At 37.4% G+C, this 24,192-nt stretch overlaps 1 protein-coding gene across 1 annotated transcript in view; it reads left to right on the top strand.

The window, feature by feature from the left end:
- The first annotated feature begins 3 nt into the window (after positions 1 to 3).
- HEATR5B (HEAT repeat containing 5B) overlaps positions 4 to 24,192 on the top strand; it is a 53,153-nt gene continuing 28,964 nt past the window's right edge. Inside the window, exons 1-21 of the mRNA XM_085219544.1 lie at positions 4 to 62; positions 1,966 to 2,131; positions 2,650 to 2,861; positions 4,323 to 4,431; positions 5,432 to 5,581; positions 6,099 to 6,270; positions 6,676 to 6,833; positions 7,762 to 8,011; positions 9,826 to 9,981; positions 10,270 to 10,520; positions 11,462 to 11,573; positions 12,979 to 13,131; positions 13,411 to 13,510; positions 14,293 to 14,402; positions 14,921 to 15,084; positions 16,764 to 16,939; positions 18,107 to 18,212; positions 19,435 to 19,625; positions 20,681 to 20,840; positions 22,213 to 22,402; positions 23,678 to 23,847. Coding sequence (XP_085075670.1) covers positions 2,006 to 2,131; positions 2,650 to 2,861; positions 4,323 to 4,431; positions 5,432 to 5,581; positions 6,099 to 6,270; positions 6,676 to 6,833; positions 7,762 to 8,011; positions 9,826 to 9,981; positions 10,270 to 10,520; positions 11,462 to 11,573; positions 12,979 to 13,131; positions 13,411 to 13,510; positions 14,293 to 14,402; positions 14,921 to 15,084; positions 16,764 to 16,939; positions 18,107 to 18,212; positions 19,435 to 19,625; positions 20,681 to 20,840; positions 22,213 to 22,402; positions 23,678 to 23,847 — 3,216 coding nt within the window. The 5' untranslated portion in view covers positions 4 to 62; positions 1,966 to 2,005. The remainder of the gene's footprint in view (positions 63 to 1,965; positions 2,132 to 2,649; positions 2,862 to 4,322; positions 4,432 to 5,431; positions 5,582 to 6,098; positions 6,271 to 6,675; positions 6,834 to 7,761; positions 8,012 to 9,825; positions 9,982 to 10,269; positions 10,521 to 11,461; positions 11,574 to 12,978; positions 13,132 to 13,410; positions 13,511 to 14,292; positions 14,403 to 14,920; positions 15,085 to 16,763; positions 16,940 to 18,106; positions 18,213 to 19,434; positions 19,626 to 20,680; positions 20,841 to 22,212; positions 22,403 to 23,677; positions 23,848 to 24,192) is intronic.

Raw genomic sequence — 24,192 nt, forward strand, 5'->3', positions numbered from 1 at the left:
CGCCGGCGTCTGCGCACTTCCCGCTTCCTGCTGCGCTCCACGGCCGGCTGTGCGCTGCTGAGGTGCGTTGGGGCTGGGGCTGCTCCTAGCGGCTCGGGGCGAAGCCGCCCGCGTCTCCCTTTTCCCTCGGTCCTTCTCTCGCCAGCTGGGCTCGAGCCGAGCCGCTGCCGGCGCCTCCTCAGCCCCAGTTTCTTCGCGGTGAGGGGGTGCGCTGTGGGGCCGGGGCCGTTAGCGGCGGTCCTGCGGTCTGGGGGCGGCGCGGGGCTGAGGCGGAGCGGCACTCCGAGGCTCCGGGCAGCCGCCCCCGGGCTGCGCGGTCGTCGTTCGTTCTGCTCTCATGTAAAGGTGTTTTGAGGTGATGTACGTCAGCGATAGGCAATGCCTCTGAAAAAAAAGAAAAAAAAAAAAAAAACAACTAAGAAAACAGCCCCTTTCGCTGCTGTCAGATGGGGGGCTGATTTAAAGAATAATCCATTTGTTTAACTGAAATAGTTTTGATTCGCTTTAAGCGTTTGTTTGTTAAGGGTTCGACTATGAGTGGGGAAGCACAGGGAACATCCTGAGAATGCATGCTGTAGGGAGACGCTGGCTTACATAACGCTTCCCAGTGCTCTGCTCTTCCTGTTGTGCCCAGCACAGCCGAGTTCAGGATTCAGGTTCTGCTGCGTTTTTATTGTTGTATTGTTTCGTTTTTGCCTTCTGGCTTTGTTTTGCAAAAGACAGTTGACTTTATTTTGTGATTTTTAAATGTTTTCTTCTCTCTGTTGTGTATTAAACTGCTCCATTCACCTAAATGTAGCTCGCTAAGGTTATGTTGCCTTCAGTGCTTGCTTACCCCACTGGTGTGCTTTGGTGGTGCCTTGCACCTACTAAGTTTGTTGTTTGAGCAGGATCTCGGCTGTTTGACCTGTAGTTCTCTGCCTGCTGGGAGACCTGCAGTCTACTTGTATCCCGACAGCTGCTAGGGAGGCTGCCTGGATTTCAGAGGGCTCATCTGTCCCTTATAGCGAGGCTGGTGGGTTTGGGGATCCAGCCATCCCAAATTCTGTCATTCTTCCTGCCTCACTCAAATTTGATATTATTGAGATTTGCTATCCATCACAATTCCACCTCCACACCTCTGACTCTTTCAGTTGCAGTTGAATAATTATAGCCATCACAGAATTTCAATTGCAAAACTGTCTTAGGCTACAGGATAACATCTGCTGTTGGTTTCTACTGGATAGGTGAGTTGGTAGGTCATCCTGTGATTCTTAATGATGTGTTCTAAACCAGCATCAGTGAGTCTTATTTCTAGAAAATATGTGTTTCTGATTTCCTTAATGTGGTGGTGCTGCTGTTTGCACATGTTGCTGCTGGAGCTCTGTTGTGCCATGGAGCTGTGTTTAGTGCAGTGCAGGCCTCATGCTGTGCTATTTCTGTGGAACCCACGCTTTGTGTCTCAGGGCATGTGAGAGAGAGAAAGTCGGTCTGTCATTTCTGGAAGCAAAAGTTACTGATTCCCCAGCAGTCCTCGTGGTGGGGATTTTTCCTCACCTTGTCTGTGAAAGATGTTGAGGAGGTGGCTGGATTCATGTCTAAGCTTCAGGAATGGGCTCAAGGTCTCAATTAAAGCCGAGTGAGAACTGCACTTATGTGAGAGGAAGCAGTGAGATGTCTGTTAGCTCGTTTGTTTTGTTTTTATAGGCAGGGACTTTAGTATATATATCTTGGCTAAGAGTTTGCCTCTTAAGTTGCCCATAGGTTCTCCTTTTACAACTAACTTCTCAGATCCCTGAAGTACTACTAATGGATGTACATGGTTAAAAATGAGTGGTTCTCATCTGGGACTCGTAGTTAAGGTACATTTAAGCAGGCTTGCATCATGATTCTGTAATCTCTTTGTTCCATCTTCATATTTTTATCTCACTGAAGTTTGATATTGTTATACTGTATTTCATACTAATATTCCAATTTTTATTTCAGAGACTCTACCATCTGTGATAAAACCAGAACTTTACCAGGGATGGAACTGGCTCATAGTTTGTTGCTGAATGAGGAAGCGTTAGCACAGATCACAGAAGCAAAGAGGCCAGTCTTTATCTTTGAGTGGTTGAGATTTTTAGATAAAGTGCTGGTAGCTGCTAACAAGGTAAATTGCTTTTTCCTGTTTCTGAAACATGTATTAATTTTATGCTAGAGATAGTAGGTAACATCCAAGTCATAACTGTGTAATTCTAGATTCAGATGCATTTTAGTTTGTGAGTATTGAATTGTGGGTACTTACTTGGTACTTACTTACTTGGACTCCATTAAAAGCCATTTAGTTTGGTTTCTGTTTTTCAGTATTGTAAATGTTTGGAAAGTAAAACCTGCCTTTCCATTGTAAGGATTCTTGATGGGAAAGAGGATTAAAATGTTCTCTGTGCAAGTAATACTGCAATTTTAGTGAGTCATGTAAAAGAAGATAAAATTTACATAAAACAACAGCTAATTCTGATCATTTAGCATCCATCTCCACAACTACTTGAGTGTATCTCATACCTCTGTGACACAAGCAATTTGTCAAATTATGTAGGAGTAGTGTGAATTTTGCTTCAATCTCTTGTAGTTATTACCAGGTGTTAAGGGAAACAAGCTTTATTTCATTAATTTTTGATCCATTAACAGACAGATGTCAAGGAGAAACAGAAGAAACTGGTAGAACAGCTAACAGGACTCATCAGCAGCTCCCCAGGGCCGCCAACGCGAAAACTCCTCGCGAAAAATCTTGCTGCTCTCTACAGCATTGGAGACACATTCACAGTTTTTCAGACACTTGACAAGTGTAATGACATCATCAAGAGCAAAGATGATACTGCAGCTTACCTGCCCACAAAACTGTACGTTTGGTGTTACTTGGGGAAGGGGGGTGGTTTTAATGCAAAGTGGTCCTGGATATTACAGAAATATCTGCCTTATGTGTGCCCTGTTAAGTTAAATTTTGTGGAACTTACATTTTTGCATGCTTAGTTGGAGTCTGTGTGTGCTTGATCTAGAAGGAAAAAAGGAATGTATCTGAGACTGCAGAGGGCAGGGTTTGAAGGTGACAGATGCACTTTTGTCTGGAAGTTGGATGCTTTTCTCTAGGCAAAGGAGTATGTAATGTTTCTTTTGCTTTCTTATGCCAAGGGGAGGTTAAGCAGTAGTTGAAGTAATGCAGTGAAGAAGTTTCACTAATTGTAATTGGTAATTGGGCCTAGGTACCCAGTTTACAATGGAAGCTGCCAGAATTGTCAAGTGGGAGCATTATTTATTGCTGAGAGAACTGTAGCCAAAGAAGTTTGTTTTGTTGTTTTGTTTTTTTTTAACCCCCCTCAAGCACTGCCTGTTTATATTCTGTTGTAATGTAGCTTAAAACCTCTCAAGGAGAGTCTGTATGCTTGGATGTGTATGTGATCCAGTTTATCTTTGCAGGTAGGAACAGTCTTATTTATAGGAATCGGTTAATACTACATACAGCATCTACTGAAACTTCTTCAGTGCTTTCCCATGGTACACAAGGGAGTACATGAAATACCTTACAGCATCTAGTGGTCCCCAGGTCAGGCTGCCTTCAGATGCTGTTGCACACCGTTAGGATAACATCTGAAGTCACCTTTGGGGCTGATGCTGTCCTCCTTTTACCTGAAACTGTTGCAATTCTGTGGGGAACTTGCTGCTGTGTAGAAGAGCAGGGCAGGAGGCATGCCAGTCAAGCAGTGGGCTGTAATCACATTGTAACGTAGTTTACCAAAAGAAATCATTTACCCAAGGATTTCAGGTTTACAAAGGCCTTGGGGCAATTTGCATATCCTATCGCACTAAACTGTTACTCAAAGCTTGCTGATCAAAAACAGCAGGGAAAGAATCTGGTGATGCTCACAGTGTTTATATATGTGTATTTTTGCTTTTCTGCAGTAATTTATGCATCCTAGGTTCTTCGCTTGAATGAAGTGTCTCATTCAGTATCTTTGAAAATGTATCAAAGATCACAGGGTTGTTTCTTTACCAAGCACCTGTAGTTCAAGTGCACAAAATCCTGATCTTGCTGTGATGTCAGCACGTTTGTCTTCTGCAGCTCACTCTGTGGATTATGTACTAATATCAATCCAAGCACATCCGTATTCGAAGAAGCAAATAACTTCCATGTTTTTCTTAATTAAGCGCGTGATTTAAATGCACTGTTAAACAACAAATATGATTAGTGGGTAATAAGGTTTTTATTCATCAATGATGAATAAAAGATCCATTTATACCTAAGTTTTTGTCTTTGTTTAAGTGATCCAGAAAAGGAATATACCTATGAATGTCTCTTTTTTTAGGGCTGCTGTGGCGTGTGTTGGAGCATTTTATGAGAAGATGGGCAGAATGCTGGGTAGTGCTTTTCCAGAGACAGTGAATAATCTTTTAAAATCTCTGAAAAGTGCAGAGGTGAGTTTTGCAATATTTTCTGTACGTGGTCTTGATTCCATTTAAACTGAAACTCTCTCCTTCCAAAGGGGTTTGTTAAAATGTCTTCCATGTAGAAAAATGCAAATTACTCATCTCAAGTTAAACCACGTGCATGTGTTTGCTCTGCAGAGAGAGTTTAGAGTTTTGGCATATTAATGTTATTGTAGTTGTTTCATTGCAGCATCAGCAATTAAAATTGTAAAAGGGTTGTAGGGACCATTTGAAATACTGCATTAGGTTTCCACTTGGGTACCCTGAGTAAATGCTTATGTTTTGTAACAAAAATGTTACGCTGCTTGTGGGCAGGATACACTGTAAGAATATCATATTGAGGGAATGTGCCATGGGTTGTCAGTGGGTCTTACAGGACTGAAATAGCTCAGTTTCTTTTGAAATAAATGACAAGTTGGTACAGGTGCTGACTGCATAGATCTTGACTCCTCCTGCATATACACTTACTCTCTATGAGTAATAAACATTTATAATTCCACTGCTGGATTTAAAGCGGGGACTTCTATCAGTGCTGAGTGTAACAGTAGCTCTGTGTTCTGCCCAAAGAGTGCTTGTTCTCTGCAATACCCTGTGTGTGGGTGTAGCACGAAATTTGACTACTTGGGCGTCACGTTGTCTCATACGTTCTTTTTAGCTGCTTCTATTTAGTTTTTGTTTCTGCAACATGAGGCTGCAGCAGATGGGAGAAGGACAGCAGCAACTTTAGCCATTTGTTGAACTACTGGCACTCTTTCTTGGCACTCTTTCTAATTTATGTGATAATAGATGCCATCTTACCAAAACCAATTCTAATATTTACTGCCATCTGCAACCAGCCAGATAGTGGTTGTATGTGACTTCAGTAAACTGTTATCCATTTTCACAAGTGTACACGTGCACGCAAATGAAAATGCAGAGGTGTGTGCCTGGTACTTGGATATAAGCGTTGCATCTGCATTTCTGCATAAACACCTCTTCCTGTGTACAGTCTCAGGGCCGCAGTGAAATCCTGATGAGTTTACAGAAGGTCTTAAATGGACTCGGAGGAGCAGCAGCTTCTTGTCACCGGGATATTTACAAGAACGCCCGGTCTCTGTTGACGGACAGATCTATGGCTGTACGATGTGCAGTGGCCAAGGTGGGTGTGTTTCTACACGCTGCTAGAAAGTCTTTGTGCTGTGATTGTTGGAGTGCCTGCGTTTAAGCTTTCACGTGTTGCTTGTAACGGGAAACTTGGTTGTTATTTGGGAAAGGTAAGTCCTTGCTAGTTTACATCAAAGGCTCAAATGCTCGACTTGCTACTTTGTGTATGCTGAAGTACAATAGTATTGACTTCCTCACTTCATAAGCAAATAATGAGATAAAGTAAATTAACTATGGTTCTCAGAGGGAGAGGTTTTAAGAAACAAGATAAGATTCTTTTGTTCTGTTTTTCCTATGCTTTTTATTTGTGTGTTAACCTGTTCCTCAATTGTTCTAATAGTTCATTCTTACATAATTTTTATGGTGATGGAGCGGGGAAAAACTAAACTCTGATATTCATATAAAATGTTGAATAAACCCAACAATTGCATTGAAACTTAGAAGGTAAGGATAGTCTTCATTGGTTCTCAGCAAGTTTTTTTTTGTTGTTGTTGTCTTTTTTCCCTCTTCAGTGTCTGCTGGAATTGCAAAATGAAGCAGTGTTTATGTGGACAGCTGAGCTGGAAAATGTTGCTACACTGTGCTTTAAAGCTCTGGAAAACTCAAACTATGGCGTGCGGGTTGCAGTGTCAAAGCTTTTGGGAACTGTCATGGCTACAGCACTGATACCAAAACAAGCAACAGGTACAATCCTCCTGAATTATGTTCCCAAACAAATTACATCTTCCATACTGTGTTGCATGATACGATGTTTTGTTCAAGTTCAAATTTCAATTCCAACTTGAATACCTGTAGTTGATCTTTTTTTTTTTTGTTTGTTTTAAACTCCAAGTTTAAAAAGAGGTAAAGCACTCAGATTCTCTCTTGTAGCCATGCAAAAAAAAAAAAAAAAAAAAAAAAAGAGGAAATGGTCAAAAATCACTTGGGAAAAATAACTTATTTTATAAGTGCAAAACAAAGCAGTTAACTGAAACGTAGGCTGGATCTATGTGTCAAGACAACTCTGAATTAATAATTCTGATTTTTGAGATAGTTACTTGTATTGCTTGGAACTTTAGGATTAAATGTTTGCTTTTCTCTTGGCAAAAGTGATGCGACAGAACGTGAAGAGGGCTACTCTTGAGGAGGTCTTGGAACTCATGGCCACAGGATTCCTGCGAGGAGGGTCTGGATTCCTAAAGAGCGGTGGAGAGATGCTCAAAGTAGGAGGATCTGTCAATAGGGAAGTGAGAGTTGGTGTTACTCAGGTTTGTGATAATCTGTACTGTTTTCTTTTTTTCCCCTCAAATTAAGTAACTTTTGTACACTGTATCGCTTTTAGGAGGAAAATATATTCTTCTGGTGCTTATTTGCTTATAGTAACTTACAAGGCAAATTTGATTCACCTGTTTGGTCAAATGTATGAGCAGTGTCATTCACCTAAGTTATATTTTATCACTGATGTACTGTAACTATAGATTAAAATACGTGCTAGAAAAGGCTTATTTGATCAGAGTGTCTTGGGTGGGATTAAAAAAGATTTGAGAAATTAGTATTCTAATATGCTTCTGCCCTTTGGTGTGCTGGCTCTCTCTGATGAATACTTTGCAGCCCTAACTTGTTGAACTGTGTTTCTTCTCTCCATGTGTCTTTCTTGAATAGTTGAAATCTCGTGAATATGAAAGCACCATTTGTCTAGTAGAGAAAGATAGCAGCGTATCATCACATTCAGGCCTTCCCACTCTGACATATTTCTGCTGCAGAAACTTGTCAGAAGGCAGATTTTTTTTTATATTTTGTGGAATAAATCTTTTTTTTTTTTTTTCCCCAGTCTTTTTCAGGTGCATTTGGTAAAATGCACTGTCTTCAACCAGAACATGTTCGTATTGTTGTTGATATTTACATTATTGTTGTAGATTTTTTTTTTAGCAGTAATAGCTATTATTAATTTTACTAAATAACTAATATTAATAATTAGCAGTAGCAGTAATAGAGAGCTACCCTTGGTGCTGGAAACAGTTCAGCAAGAGCAGATACTGACTAAATTCATCTTGTAGCCTGAGCCAGGTTGCATATAACTAACTGTTATTGCTGCTGTCATGCAGTATGCGTGTACTGCAGTCATTACTCTGCAGTGACCAAATAGTCTTTTCTTACTGTTTTAACTGGATCTGTATATAACTTCTGAATTTGCAGGCCTATGTTGTCTTTGTTACAACGTTAGGAGGTCAGTGGTTGGAGCGCAACTTTGCTACGTTTTTGTCCCATGTACTTGACCTGGTCTCCCATCCTCGTGCAACTCAGACCCACGTGGAGGCAGTGTACTCTCGAAGATGTGTGTCCTTCATCCTGAGAGCAACTGTAGGCAGCTTACTGGGGGAGAAAGCACAGATTGCAGCTGCTAAAGATATATGTCAAGCCATTGGTAAACAGATGAAGGCAGTGGGTGAGAAACATATTTCTTTACTTGAGACCTGTTGAAATTGATTGCTGTTTATGCTGGGTCAGCCTTTTTTCCACTTAATTCCACTATGAGAAGTAATTCTATTGCTATGGTAAAAGATAATTCAACTGCTTTCTATTTGAAATGCAATATTCAAAATACAATTTCTATCTGAAAGATGATTGTGTAAAGCTTGCTTTTTAACTTCTTTTGGCTTTTGACATTGCATTTGCTAAGTGGGGGGAAGAAAGTGTGTTTTTGCAATCAATCTTAGGATAGGTTATACTGAAAGTTGCACAGCTGAAGAGCAGGTCGTGTCCTTGTACCTGTCCTACCAATATGCGTCATGAGATCCGGTTGAATTTTACAGGTGGTAAATAAAGATGTAATCCAAAGTCAGATATTTAAGAAGATAAATGTGGACTCTTGAATATGTAAGAGGACTGCCATTTAAAACTGTTAGCATTTGTTTCTTAGAAAATAGTTAATTTGAGCTAGAGTTTGGAAAAGGGAGATGGAATTGCCCAGCAGTACATTGATTAAACAAGTGAAGGAGTGTTTCTTTTCTTTCTTTATTTCATTTTTTTTTTTTTAATGCCACCATCTAATTTGATTTAAATTAATATTTTAATGTGTGGAAATGCAGTTGTCTTTGAAGCTTTTCCAGGTTTTTCTCGAAACCATTTTTTCATAGGGAAGTTATGTCTGAGTTTAGTAGGAACTTCAATGTTTATTACAATCAGAACCCTTTTAGTTCTAGGTAAAAAATATCCGGAATTCAACTTCTGAGATGCAGTGATTACAGAAATTTCTCCTCCTGCCACCTGCTTGTCAAAGTTAGAAGGAAATTCCATTATGGTTTTTATGAAAAACATAATATTATACATAATTTTTATATATATGCTTTATGCTTTATGTGTGTGTACATATATGCTTTATGTGTGTGAAGCATATAAATATATATAATAGGAATATATCTATAGGAATTCTGATTCTTTGGTAATTTATGTTATCAATCTCTGCAATTTTATATGTATACACACATACACAGGTGTGTATGCATGTATGTGTGTGTATATATAAATTATTAGATGGATTTTTAGTTGGTAATGATTTGTTCCCTTTACCTAAGAAGGATCATTTGTTGAATTTGTACTGCATTAGCTGTATCATTTTAAGTTGATACTCAAATTCATTTTCTTTGACATGATTGTTGCAGCTTCCTTACCCATCAAGGTATCCTCTTATCTTTTACCCTACTCTTCCTGAGACATTGTGTTAGGGCAGAAAACGAAAAGTGGAACCTGTGGAATTAATTGGATAACTGGATAAATTTGTGATGATTGAGGTTGTGGTTGAGGTTGAGTTTGTGGCTAATTATTAAAAAAAAGCTCTGGGTGTTTTTTTGTTTTTTTTTTTACAGTTTTATTTTGTATTTATGCATGTAGAACTTAGATATATCAAGACTGTGTTCTTAGTTCCTTCATCTATAGGTATATACATAATGTGTATGTGTATACTTATTTTTGCTGTGTTACCTTATTAATCCTATCTCTTAGTGCACTGTCATCCACAGTAACTTTTGGGTGTCTGTTTTACATGGTCTTTGGATGATTATGTTTGGTAGGCTGTGAAATGTATTTTTCTTCGGAACACGTTCACTGCGAGCTCACGCTGTGAGCAAATTTGTGGCTTTATTTTAATATTTAGGGATGATGCCAAAACTAAATTGTTCCTTTCTATTTTGTGTATGCTGTATTCTTTATATGTGACTCCCTCAAATGGTCCTAAGCAGGATACTTCTTTCTCTTCTGCAGAGGCAGTAGTGAATGATGCTAACAGTGAAAATAAAGCAGGAGCTGCTGATGTGGCTGCAAGCCAGCATGTAATGGTGTGTGCTCTCCAAGAACTGGGCAGTCTGGTGCAGAGTCTGAATGCTACTGCATCTCCTCTTATTCAGGAACCCTCTATTGGTACGCAGATAAACTTGCACTGATTGAAATATTAGAGCAATGAATATGAAATATGATCACAATCTGTTAAAATAATTAATGTGTAAGAAAGAAAATTGATTTAACTACATAGTGTTATTAGCACTTTTTTTTTCTTTTTAAAGAGAAAGGCAGAGTTATGAAATCTGAGTACTTCAATTCTGACATTTTTAACTTTTCTGTTATCTGTTTAATACTGACTCAATTCAAATCTCAACTTCCTAAGAAGCATGTTGTAATTTTAAAACTTCAAATTCTTTTTTTATGTAGGTCTGTTGGAGACAGTAACATCAGTTCTTCTTCATCCCAGCATGGCTGCTCGACTTGCTGCTGCGTGGTGCTTGCGGTGTGTAGCTGTGGCATTGCCTTTTCAGTTGACTCCATTTTTAGATAGGTGTGCAGAAAGACTCAACAATCTGAAGACCTCCCCTGAAGCTGTTAGTGGCTACAGTTTTGCAATGGCTGCTTTGTTAGGTGGTGTGCATCAGTGTCCCTTAGGTATTCCTCATGCAAAAGGAAAGGTGAGATAATGAAGTTTGTTTGTGAATAAACTAGAATGTGTATTTTTTCAAGAAGTAATTGCTTTGCAAAATGTGTGACAAATTGAAAGGATTGTTGAAATTGAACTTGTACCCAGCATGAGCATTGATTGGAGCCCTTGTTTGTACATTTGTCTTTCCGAAAGTAATGCCTTTATAGAAATTGCAACAAATACAAAGAGCACAGTAATACTAATAGAGCAAATTCTCAGCTACAAAACACTATCTCTCACCATAGTCATCATCATTAGTCATGCATTTTTGCCAGCAATGATCAAGAGCCTGCATTCTGCACTTGTAGAAATCTAAACCAGCAGAGGAGACCCACTGTTGCCACTGCTGGGATGCTCCCCCACCACCTCACTGTTTGATCCTCATGAGCGTTCAGCAAGCATCAGTGAATGTCAGTGGGTGCCATTTTTTTCCTGCGTGGGGTAATTCAATCCCACCCATTTTGTTTATAAGCAATCCAGTGTCAGATGCCATTCTGTCAGTCTGCTCCTCTGCTGCCATCTGTCACATGGCAACAGAATGTAATGCAGTATTGGTGGGAAGGTTCAGCATTTATTGTCATACCACCAAAATCCACCTCTGATGTTGTAGGCCAGCATAATAAAATAAGAGGCATTACTTTTGGAACAGCCCTCATAGCACTTGAGTTGCAATATCTACCAGCTTTTTGTTCCTCTCTCTCTTTCAAGCTTACATTGTTTGACATTTTTTCTTCAGTAGTTATTAATTAATATTGCTTCTTGTATTTTTGTGTGCATAAGACTAATTGTCTGCATGAAATGTAATCTGTTTTTTTATGGAAGATCAGTTTAAATATTTGAACATGTTTACATACAATCAGTAAGAGGACTTGTAGTAGTGTGGTAATTTATATTTTTTAAATCCTTTTTTTTTTTTTTTTGCTATTGCAGATGGTGGTTAGTATTGCTGAGGATCTGTTACGAACTGCTGCACAGAACAGCAGGCTTTCCTTGCAACGAACTCAAGCTGGATGGCTTTTACTTGGGGCACTTATGACTTTAGGTTGGTAAAAATAGGTGTTTTATTGGATTTTAATGTTGTCCAACATTTTTGATTATCCACTGTAGCAAATAGTCTTCACAGATCATCAGTATGGATACCACAGGAAGCAAAGTCTTAGTTCATTTATTTCAGCTGTGATGTTTATGCTGGGGAAAAGTGAAATATTGGAGTAAGTTGAGGGATAGCAGAAGGTGGTGTTCCTCAAATAAAACAACAAAATTAAAAGAAACAAATATCAAAAGAAAAAAGCAGTTTTTTTTTTTAAACCCAGTGTTTAGTCATTTTATGAAAATGGAAATTTCTGTGATGCAAGTTGTTTTATTTGCAGTTTATTTCTGCAAATAAACTGCATCCATGGATAAGCAACAATACTGATGAGGAATGATGGAACGATGATGCTTTAAAAGTTATCCAGTTGGCTTTAAAACAACAGCAAAACAAAAACATCAACAGCAACAAGAAAACCAGAAACTTCTGTTTGTGGTGGTGAGGCACTGGCACAGGCTGCTCAGAGAAGCTATGGATGTCCCTTCCCTGGAGTTCTTCAAGACCATGCTGGATTGGGCTCTGGGCAGCCTGATCTTGTGGGTGGCAGCCCTGCCTTTGGCATGAGGGTTGAAACTAGTTGGGCTTTATGGTCCCTTCCAATCCTAGCCATTCAATGATTCAACATATTGTTCATGTATATGCCATCACAGAAATATCTGAGGCACTATTTTGAGAGCTTATAAGTACTCTTGACATTTGAATCAATTATCTTTTTTTTTTTTTAATTCTGAAAAATATAATAATGTTTTAATACATTCCTCAGTATTTTGATCTGTGAGCAAACACCATTTGTGTTTTTTATTCCTCACATCATCTCACTTTTGCCAAAGTTTTTCTGACAATGTACCACTATTTTGATTGTCCTTCTCCAGTACGTTTTTAATGCACTTTCATTGGGTTTTTTATCTAAATTTTTTTTCAGCTTTCTGTAAACCTAATTGTAGAACTAGTTTTCTAGTCAGTATCGTTTATTTTTCTATCATATGAATAAGATAAGATGGGCTAAAGAGCTTGCCTTCAAAATACTAGTATAAAAATAATATTGGAAGTCAGGATGAAAAAACAAGCATCAGTGTTTACGTCCTACAAGATTCAATGTATGAAATTGGCTATTCCCAAGATTTGGTACAAATATCAACAAGCACTTAATCTTTGTGATTTACTTGCAGCACTTCCAACAAACAAATGAAAACAATGAAGAAGAAAGAAAATTTACTTAGGGAGGGAAATAGGTTAGGAAAAAAAAAAAGTGGAGTAAGAGGAAATAGCAGTTAAGAGAGCAAAAACCTTAATGGCAGATTTTTCATACTTTGTATAATGAATGCTTTTATTAAACTGTCACTTTGTTTTTGCATAGGTCCTTCTGTTGTTCGTTATCATCTACCTAAGATGTTGCTGCTATGGAGAAATGTGTTCCCACGATCTCTGAAGGAGTTAGAGGCAGAAAAGGCAAGAGGAGATTCTTTTACTTGGCAAGTAACGCTGGAAGGCCGCGCTGGGGCTCTGTGTGGTAAGAATTTCAAATTTCAAAACTATAAGTGGACAGTAAGACAGAATCACAAGTATTATACAGAAAACTCTCACAGTTTCCCCTCTTTCATTGAAAATGAGTAAGACTTGTCAGAGTTTCACCAGTTTACGTACCTGTTTTAGATACGTAGTCTTATGAATGTGTCACATGGTCTTTCGATATTTTAGTTGCTGCTTTGTTTATATTCTCTCAAGATCTGTATGTTGATCATGCACTGTATTTCTTTTTTGAGTAAAACTCTAACTACTTTGTTTCCAGCTATGAGAAGTTTTGTTGCTCACTGTCCTGAGCTCCTTACTGAGGATGTAATCAGGAAGTTGATGACACCTATAGAATGTGCCATGACAATGATGTCACAGTAAGTAAAAAGTTGTTTTTTTTTTTTAAGATGTTGTTCTATGACTTCTAGAAACACAGTATGAGATTAAGAGATGTTTATTTGATAATAAAGTTGTTACTACTGAGAGGAAGTTGCTCTTCTAATCTGCAAGTGTTTTTGCTCTTTTTTCACACTTTTCCTGGAGCTGAAATACTGTAACTAATTTGTTCTAATTCATTCTCAGATTTTAACTTATTACTGTACTGTTGCTGCTTGTTCATACTGGGGGAAAAAAACACTTTTTTGTGAACATTAGTACTACAATCTTCAGCTTTCTCATAGTATGTGATCCCATGGCATGGGCTGAAAGGCTTACTGGAATAACTTCTGTTAACCATGTTTTGAATTTTCAGTGAGGTTTTTTTTTTTTTTTTTGACTTCATGATTTGTTTATCCTTGTTCAAGAGATGAGAAAGCTCTGATACTGGTGTACTACCAGATGTGAATCAGTAAACTATCCTTTTTCAAAACGTGCTAGTGAAAAATTTCTAACAGTTCACAGCGTAAAAGAATAAAACACAGTTTTAGGTCATATTTTGTGCTTTTGTTTAAGTAGCAGTTCAAATAAATTTTAAAAAACCCTCAATTACTTAAAAAAAAAAAATCTAAATATCTGAAGTTACTTAAGTAGTGCTGCTCACTGTGGACACTATTTTCTTGTTTTGAGTAGGACAGCTCACAAGAAAAGAAATCTGAAATATTTTTGTCAGTAACTACAGTATTTCTACCTGTCTCTTTTATTTCTTCTCTTGATCCTGTAGCATTCCATCAGTAATTAAAGCCCATGGAGCTCATCTGAAAGCTAGTGCAGCTATGGTCCGTTTAAGACTTTATGATATACTGGCTTTATTACCTCCAAAGACATATGAAGGTATGGGTTGTTTTTGTTTTTTGATGATTATTATTAAAGTAAAAATTGCATTCTGTATGTTGTGGTTTGTTTGTTTTTGTTTTTGCTTTTTTTACTTTTTTGGATGTCTTTGGTGCTTGCTTCTGATGCAGATACCAAGTGTGAAATAAGAAACTGGGAATCTGCAAGAGTCTTGCATTGTTGCTCATTTTCTGTATGTCATCTTGTAAGTTTAAATAGGAAGTACAGATATTGCAGTGTATAAGACTAACACTGATATGTAAGTTCTGGTTTTGTTTGTAGGATTGAGTGGTATGGAGATCACGTTTTCCATGTTTTACAGTGTTTTCCACCATTAGTGGAAATACAGAGACTTGGATTCTTACTCTCAGCAGTAGTGTTGTCAGACTTACTTCTGTCCATTCACTACTTGTAGAATTGAGATAATGGCACATGCTTTCATTTGGAGCTTCTGATCTGTGGCTGAAATGTTTTGGTTAAGAAGTAACAACAATTCTGTTTAATGTCCTGTGTTCTAGGTTCATTTAATGCTCTTCTTAGGGAGTTGGTAGCAGAATTTACTTTGACAGACAACTCCGCTAATACAACCACATCGCTCCTGAGGTCTCTTTGTCATTATGACGACAGTGTTCTACTTGGCTCTTGGCTTCAGGAGACTGATCATAAGTCCATTGAAGACCAGGTAATAAGGAAACAGGACAGTAATGAATTATCTGCAATATCTCTCTGGGTTATGAAGTTTTGCTCTTTTTTTCTGGGCATACTTCAGAGGTTTGCCAAGTTGAAGTCTTTCCGGGTACTGCACAATCTTTTGATAAAAGTGCCTGCAGATGAGGTGGCCATAACATTTATGCAACTTGGATGTCTTTGGTTAGTCAGTTAAACTGACTAGTTTCTTTAAAGAAACAATTTTAAAAAATCTCTTCAGTGTAACAATTATTCTCATACCTTTCTTGAAAACAGCTTAAGTTCCATTTAAATAATTTTATAAAGAAATTGCTGTCAAAGTGTCAGCATTGCAAGTGGTGTTGAGGAAAAACAAGATGCAATTTTCTAAATGTGCAGCATGAAATCACATATTTAATTTGAGTTAACACAGCTATATAAGGAATTTGCTACGCTTCTAGACAAGGCACATCTTTGACATACAGGATTTAAAAAAAAAAAACAGGAAGCAAAAGTTGATATGGGACTGGATTAAGTTTTTCAGATCAGCTCCTAACATGGATGCAATTACCTTTTTTTACATATGCTCATTGAGGGCAAATGGAGCTTTGGGAACAATTTAGTGTTTAATTTATCATTTTTCTGTAGACAAATAACTGTTCTGAGCATTGGCTGAGCTGTACCATAATAAGATTTTTGGCTCACCTTCTCAGAAAATTCCTGGAATAAGAAAGGGAACTGAAAATCTCCCTTCTACCACAACCTGTTTAATAATGGCAAGGTTTCTTAGAAAGAAGCTGTACTTATAGAACAGATCAAAAAGTCAAGACTCCTATTAAGTGTGAAAAATGGAGGGCAAACTGAGTTTTTGAGAAAAATCAGCATGTCAAAGTAAAGGACGGGTTTTTCCTTTGTAGTAGACTTCAGTGCACTATTCAATCAGCAGAGCTTTCTGGGGAAGTGCCTCCACATTCTCCTCCCTTTTTTTCACCAGCTTGTTGAATAGTATCACTCTTGGTGGAAATGAAAGCCTCCAGTGAGTCACAGGAGCATCATGTACTTGGTCACTTTTTTTTTTTTTAACAATATCAAATTTACTCTGTTTTCTAGCCTTTTAAGAATACAGACTTACTAGAGTCAAACTTTGTTTCATGATGAGATAACAAGTTCTGAAAGTAAGCATTTCTTCCAAGGAAATAAATTGATTGTGTTTCTGAAGGAATGATGGTTAGGAAGTATTTTCATGATGGTAGACATAAGCAATTATAATACTATTTCAGAACCTTTCTAGATAGAGAATCATTACAACCAAGCCTGACTTATTAGTATGCTGTGTTGTAACTCAGTACTTACAATGAATTAATATATATATTTTTTTTGAAAAGTCAGTTTGTAGTTACTGTTTCAGAAGCTGCTGCTCGTACCAAAAATTACATGCCTTTCTCTAATTTCTGTATCTTGCTACTGGGAGTCATAGTTTGTGCATTTATCCAACTGTTAAGTGCTCTGTCAGGGATTTAACTGGCCCTGTAAATGCTAATCTGTGCATGCCTGGGGATGCTGCAGTTGCTTTTAATTATTTGTAATGCAGTTTTCTGTTTTTAGCGACTGCATATGTCTTTGGTTTACCACTAGTTCAGAACTTTGTCTACAGAGAGATATTCAGAAGCGTTCATGTGATGTGGCATTTTTCAGCTTCAGCCAAACAGTGCATCTGGAAGTGGTGCTTTGGAACATGATCCTTCTTCTATTTATTTGCGCATCCCTGCTGGTGAAGCTGTACCCGGTCCCCTTCCTCTAGGAGTGTCTGTCATCGATGCATCTGTGGCTCTCTTTGGTGTGGTTTTTCCTCACGTGTCTTACAAACACAGGTCAGTTTACATCTGTGTTCAGTTTCAGAATCTAATGCTTTAGTTCCCTGCATAGTATCAAGTTTTTATTCTTGAAATAAGAATCCACTTTCAAATCGACTGTCTCTAAATTTAGGTGTCAGTATTTTGTGTTCATTGTGTCTCAGGATTGCAGAATATATTTACCAGTTGAGAAACCAGACATTTCCTTGGTTTATGTTGTGTAGATTGGGGCTAAGTGGTACAGACTGGATTTCTCTCCTCTTACTTATTTAACAACAGTAATTTTTGCAGGGAGTTTTGGTTGTAGAGAAATATCCATAGAAATTAGCTTAAAATCAGCGTTGAAAACACAGTAGTGGAATTCTTTGGGTTTCAGCTGGCTTCCATAAGTGAGATTGTGAGTGGTTTACACTAAGTGGTTTTATGCAAAAGAAGAAATAAATTCACATGAAACATGAAAGAAAATATGCTGATTTTTATAGAGTTATGGGTTATCAGGACTCTTTGTCATGTAGTTTAGCTAAGTCATCACTGAGCACAGAGTATAGGCAGCTCTAAGATTCATTTAAAATGAAAATTATCCTTCAGTACAATACTGATGGAAACTGTTTTTGTTTTTTTTTTTTCCTTCAACTGCTCAGTCTCATTTTGCAGTAAGCAGTAAACCTTAAGTTTGTGTGATCTATACTGTTGTTAGCTATGGAAAAAATTGATTCATTAGCTGCTGATTTGTTAACTATGCCAACTACTCATTATACTCCTGTTCTTAGTATCTTTGAGAGAGCATTCCTCTCATTAATACTTCATGACATGATGTTAAAAAGGGAAAATAGTGGGAACGACTATAGGAGTGTGTAGAATAACACTGGTTTTGAATGATAGTGCAGAGGCAGCATTTTTCTAGTCCTGTCCTTGAAGTTTTCTAGTTGTACATCCAAACAGTATCTGAAGACCTCCCCTCAGTGTTCCCTTCAAAAGGGACAGTGAGCACTTATGGACAATCTGAAAGAACTAATAGCATCCAGAATTACTCTTTCTGTCTAAGTGGAATATTCTCTACAGCCCCTGAAATGTAAATTCTGTGACTGATTGTAAGTCTCTTTTGTTGTATTTTTTTCACTTGCTGCATTTTGGTTTGTATTTTGAAAACATCTCACTTAAATTATACTTTTTCCTTTGTTTTAGATTGCAAATGTTGGATCACTTTGCTGAATGTGTCAAGCAGGCTAAGGGTGTTCGACAGCAAGCCGTGCAGCTTAACATCTTTACTGCTGTTCTTAGTGCCTTGAAGGTAAAACTTACAAACTGTTGTAGATGCCAAAATTCAGCAGTTTAATTCATAGATTTGTATTCTGTACAAAAAGCTGTTAGAAGAACATTATTAAAGCTACTACTTACAATTTTGAAAATCTGCAGGTTGACAAATCAGCCCCAGTGTACAGCTGAAGGGCATGCCCATTTAAGTGTGTGATATGGAGCATGTGAGAGAATTCTTCAAATTTGACAGCAAAATTCTATCATTTTGGAGCAAAAATTTTTTTTTTTTTTGAGCTTTTGCTTAGTTGAAGTTTTCATGGTAGCAGCAAAAATCAAATTTCTCCCCTAAGGGCTATCTGTCAAATGTCAGGTCTGTCTTTAGAACTTAGTAGAGCTTTTGGAGAGAAAGTTGTCACAGATCTGAAGCTGGCAAAACATTGTTTCTCTTCCTTGCTTGCTTCTTAAAAACATGAACCATGTTGAAACATGAGACACATGTTGAACACTATTTCCTGAGACAGAAGTCAGGGTTTTGCTACGCCATGCCAAAAGACCAGAGAACTTCAAAATTTCAGGATGGAAAATGGGAATCTATGGTAAAGCTATCAGAGTTTTCTGGTCTAACACAGGCAGTGTTTGTACTTTACATGTATTAAATTATTTTTCTGAAACTAAGGCAATGTCTTATTAGGGGAATATGGGAACCAAAAAAGTTGCAGAAAGTGTTGTATTATTTCTCTGTAACACATACAGTGTACTGTATAAATTTTCAAAGATGTGAATGTTAAGAAAAAATATTTTATTTGCCTACAGTCTCTGAGTGTTTCTTGCAGAAACATAATAAAGTTGTGGTTTTGCTCTCTAAAAAAGAGATGTTAGTTAGCTTTAAAGCCTCTTTCTCTCTGTGCCCATTCTTCTTTCTTTTTCCTTCTTTCTTTCTTTTCAGACGTATTCTGTCTATAACTATGTTAGATTCAGCGCTACCAGCATGCGTATAGCGCTGTAACACATTTGTAAACAGAGACAGGTGTAACAAGTCCTTACTGTATGTGAAATAGGTAGAATGTTGGTAAAGGTGGGACTGAACACGTTATTGGTTTTGAGCTCTAACTCTTTTCAAGAAATGTATTTTAGGAAAAATGTACACAAATGTAAACAAAAAAAATGTGTAATTTTTAGTTGAAGCTCACTCTTATTAATATTGCTGTTCCCTTCATCCACATACTTGGAATATTCCTTCATATTTGTTCATGTAGGGGTTAGCTGAGAACAAAAGCACATTAGGACCAGAAGAAGTTCGCAAATCTGCTCTAACACTGGTAATGGGTGCACTTGATAACCCTAACCCTATTCTGAGGTGTGCAGCAGGAGAAGCTCTTGGTAGAATGGCTCAAGTAGTTGGAGAAGCCACTTTCATCGCTCGAATGGCTCAGTACAGTTTTGATAAGTAAGTTGACTTTGATTCAGAAAAAGAAATAAAATGTAATTTAATGTATGTTGGAAAATCTTCTACTAATAACATATTGATTACTGTTTCTTTTCATGCTTTATTACTATGACTATGCAGGCCTACCAGGTCTTCAAACAGTGTCTTCAAATGTTGATACATTTCTTATGATTCTTCCAGGAATAAAAGATCACTTGTTAAATTACTTGGAATTAAAAATGATAGAAATGAAGAGTTTTTGATGAGTTGCTTCTTTTGATGACTAAACTGCTTTAGATAGATAAACTCAGCTTACACTACGTATGACTATAACGTGAATTGTATTACAGTGGTTCTGTTTCATGAAAACATCTTCTTTACATATCAATTTAACTTATTTACTGGCCTGTATTTTTTTCCATATTTTGTCATTAATCTCAGCTCTTTAGACAGATATCTGCTAGGTATAGTAAAACAACATATTTCCCAGTTTTCAGCTTAAATGGAAACTAGTCTGTGAATGCACAGTCCAAATGCACATACAGCACTGCGTGTGTTCAGTCTCTACCTCTGAGTATTCAAAATTTCCCCATTATTTCATCATGTAAAGTATCATCTTTACAGTCTTCTTTTATATTTCTATCATTGGTGTCTTATGTAGTATTCTAGATGGTAATAGCTGCCAGTATTAATGCTGTTGTGCCATTTTGTACATCTGAGATTTGTATTTACTTTGTTGCTCCTGTTGTTCGCTAATGGCATACTTGTCTCTCACATACAGACAAAAAAAAATTTCTTCTAGGATATCCTTTTCTTTTTCTCTCTTTTCTTCTCACTATGAAGAGGGAAGAAAAAGTTATTATTAAAATAAAATGTTGTTGATTTGCTTTATATGTAATCCAGTTTAGTAGCATTATAGATTAAGTACAGATTAAGTAAGGCTTCTCAAGGTCTGTAAGGTAGATGGCAAAATGCTGTTAGAAGTAGAGTCATTTGAATAGTTAGGGTATTTGAAGGATTTATTTTTTTTTTCCAAATAATTAATTGAGTTACATGATTTATTTGAACGTTTATAGGTTAAAATCTGCTCGAGATGTTGTATCAAGAACAGGCCATTCTTTGGCTCTGGGTTGCCTCCATCGCTATGTTGGTGGGATAGGTTCTGGGCAGCATCTGAAGACCAGTGTCAGTATTCTCTTGGCTTTGGCACAAGATGGAACTTCTCCTGAAGTCCAGGTAAAAAAAAAAACAAAACAAAACAAAAAAAAACAACATACACAATCATCACAGAATGAATTTTGAGTGTTTTAAAACAGAAGTTAAATCAGCTGCTTAAGTACTTTTTAATAGAGATTGTGATATAAGCCAAGCTGTATGGACATAGCATTTGCTAAGGAATGTTAAACCAGCAGATTTTGCTTTATAATGACAGTTGGTTAGGAATAGGCCCAAATCTGCTAGTGTTACCTTAGCTGTCTATACTAAGGCTTTAGTAAGTGTCTAACGGTCACTGTATGGTCAGCTGTTGGAGACTTAGCTAATGAAGTCATTTTCTTTGTCAAGCAATTTTGACTTGTGTGAAGCAGTGAACAAAGTATAGCAGTACATCTTCTTGGGAAGGTTATACTATAATAACAAAATTTGAAATCTGTTGCAGATAAACTGAAATTTGTTTGCGTTTAGGACAAAAAGAGAATATTAGGAGAACTAGTAAGGAAGTGGGGAGACTTCTGCAGTTGAGTTTCTGTTTATCTACTGTGTATTAATAACATGTGGAAGGCCTCCCAAGAAGACCATTTGACTGCTAAAAGTTGCTGGTAGGGTAAGAGGGGAAATAGATATGCTGCTGAGAGCACTGCCTTTGGGGTTACAGATCATGTATGAATAATGTGTGGTACAGAACATTTCCTGAGCTGAAAGTATTTGGAAATTGGGATAACGTGCTATCTCTTAACTCTTCCAAAAGAAATGTGAGGGTAGCAGTATTTTTTTCCTATCTTTACTGTCCTGTAACTCCTTGTTTGTGGATGCTGCTGTAAAAAGAGCATATGGAGCAATACATCTGTATTGAATGAAGTTAAATGTTAAAAGGCGAAGTGATGAATCTTTCATTTTCTTTAGCAATGAAAGAAATCTAGAATGCTAGAATAATTGCTTTTCCGTAGTTCGTAAAAATGCACGTGAACCTTTTAGCTTGTGATGTAAATCAGTTTTTTAAAATGTCAAAGATACTTCCTACAAAATGCTTTGACAACTGCTTCTGAATCTACATTCTTTTCACTTTTTGGGGGGGGGGAGGAGGGTTAAAGGGGACTTGTTTTTTTTGTTTGTTTGTTTTTGGTTTTTGGGTTTTTTTTTAAGTGTTTGCTCAAATTCCTTGTCATCTTCATCTCTGTTATCTGCAAAAGTGTTGGCAGCCAAGCAGCATGCTAGAAATATTTCAACTCCCAGGTGATTGCTTGAGGTTGTGATCTTTCAAACCCTTCTGGAATCAGAGAAGATAAGTAGATGTGTAAGCAAGGATGTGCAAAACTAAGTTCAGTCTACATGTAAGTTTCTGTAACTTTCCTAAATATATTATTCAAAAATCTTTTTTTTTTTCTAATAGACCTGGTCTCTCCATTCACTTGCCTTGATAGTTGATTCTAGTGGACCAATGTACCGTGGATATGTGGAGCCAACACTTTCTCTAGTTCTTACTCTGCTCTTAACTGTTCCACCGTCACATACAGAAGTGCATCAATGCTTAGGCCGATGTCTTGGAGCTATAATAACTACAGTTGGGCCTGAGCTGCAAGGTCAGTGTGAATCTGAAGAGGAATAAAACATTAACTTCTATAATTAATCACAATCTTAAACGGAGGACAAATTTTGTCTGTTGTAGTTGAAGGGTGTGGGGAAGAGATTTAACAATTATAGTGTCCTGCACAGAACTTCAGTTCTGACTTTGAATATATGTGGTGATGTTTTCTTATGGCATTTTGTTATTTTTTTTCCATCAGTTTGAAATTTGTATAAAGGTGCTCCAGAGATGTATGATGTTCTGTCTTATAGCAATTTTGTATTGTCTGTAAAAGATGGAAGCACCCTTGCCAGAAACGTTTTGTGTCGGGCAAGAGGCAACATTTCTCCTCTACTTCTTCAGCACATTGGCAGCTTTATTTTTGACTGATGACAAGATCTTAAATTGGACATAGTTCTTGGCATTGTGAACAGTAACTAATTTCCACTCATCCATGATGTTTTGTATCATGGTACTTTACCATTATGATTAAGACTTATTTACAGACCTAACTCTGTATCTGAAGTTCTGTGGCTGAGATGGCAAAAAAACATGGTCTGAGTCCTAGTGGGATTTTTTTAGGAATATTTTGCACTGGTTTTTCAAATTCTGGAAAATTGGACTTAACTTTCCCATAATAGAAATGTTCTAGGTGATTTGATTTAACCTGAGTATCTGCTTGCTCTTTATTTGATTTGGAATGTTGTGACACTTTTTAATAAGCATCATCCTTTTACTGAAAGTCTTTTGCAGGCATTTTTCTGTAATCCAGAAACTTCTTTTAAACATCATATGGTTTAATTACAGCATTATTTTTCAGATTCTGTTCTTTAAATTGTGTGTTCTGTTAGAGCAACATGACTCATCCAATGGAGCTTACCAAAATTAGCTAGCATTTATGCTAGCTTAAGCGTTGCCTAACACTTTAGGAAATGGTTCTCTGCATGAAATATTGCCCATATATCATAAAATGGAAAAGATATTCACAGATGAAATTCAATTACCCTTACTGGTTTTATGTCCTGGGGAGATATTTTGAAAATATTTCTATTTGAAGACAGTTGATCCAAAACTTCATTTGGACTGAGCGTTGCTTAACTGAGCTGAAATACTGAGATACTGAAACACGCCGTAGTGATTCTTTCAAGTTGTACTGTTTTTCAGTAGGAAGTCAGAGAAGCTGCATGTGAATTCTGTCAACTTCTGCATTAAAATGTTTGTTGAAGATTTAAAATCTGCTGCTCTCATACAAAAATCTTGCTGTGTTAAGGATGTCACATTATATCACCAGGTAATGGAGCTACCATTTCAACAATCCGTTCGTCCTGTTTGGTGGGATGTGCAATCACACAGGACCATTCAGATTCTCTCGTTCAGGCAGCGGCCATATCCTGCCTTCAGCAGCTCCATATGTTTGCACCACGGCACGTCAACCTATCCAGTCTGGTTCCCAGTCTTTGTGTGAGTAAAAAAAGCATTCCTTCTGTTTTTCCAAGTTCTGTATGTGTGCCTAGCGAGGGGTACAGGAGAGGCATTTAGTAAGATGCCAAGGGTACCCATTCATAACAAAGAGGTGACATCTGCAGAACATTGGAGTGCATTAAAGGGATATCTGTCCCCAAGCTGTTTTAGATGCTTTTCAGAATGCTGCCCAAATCAATGTCATAAGGCTGGATTCACTCTGGTAGCACGCTAGCAAGAATATATATGGTATCACTCAATAAAAACTACTGAAATGCCTCGTTCCTTCCAGCTGAAGGAACTGCATGCACAGAGGAAAGAAAATGAATCTGGGAAAGGTGGGAG

This window comes from Meleagris gallopavo, chromosome 2 (assembly GCF_905368555.1).
Source record: "Meleagris gallopavo chromosome 2, MGAL_WU_HG_1.1, whole genome shotgun sequence".
NCBI lineage: Eukaryota > Metazoa > Chordata > Aves > Galliformes > Phasianidae > Meleagris > Meleagris gallopavo.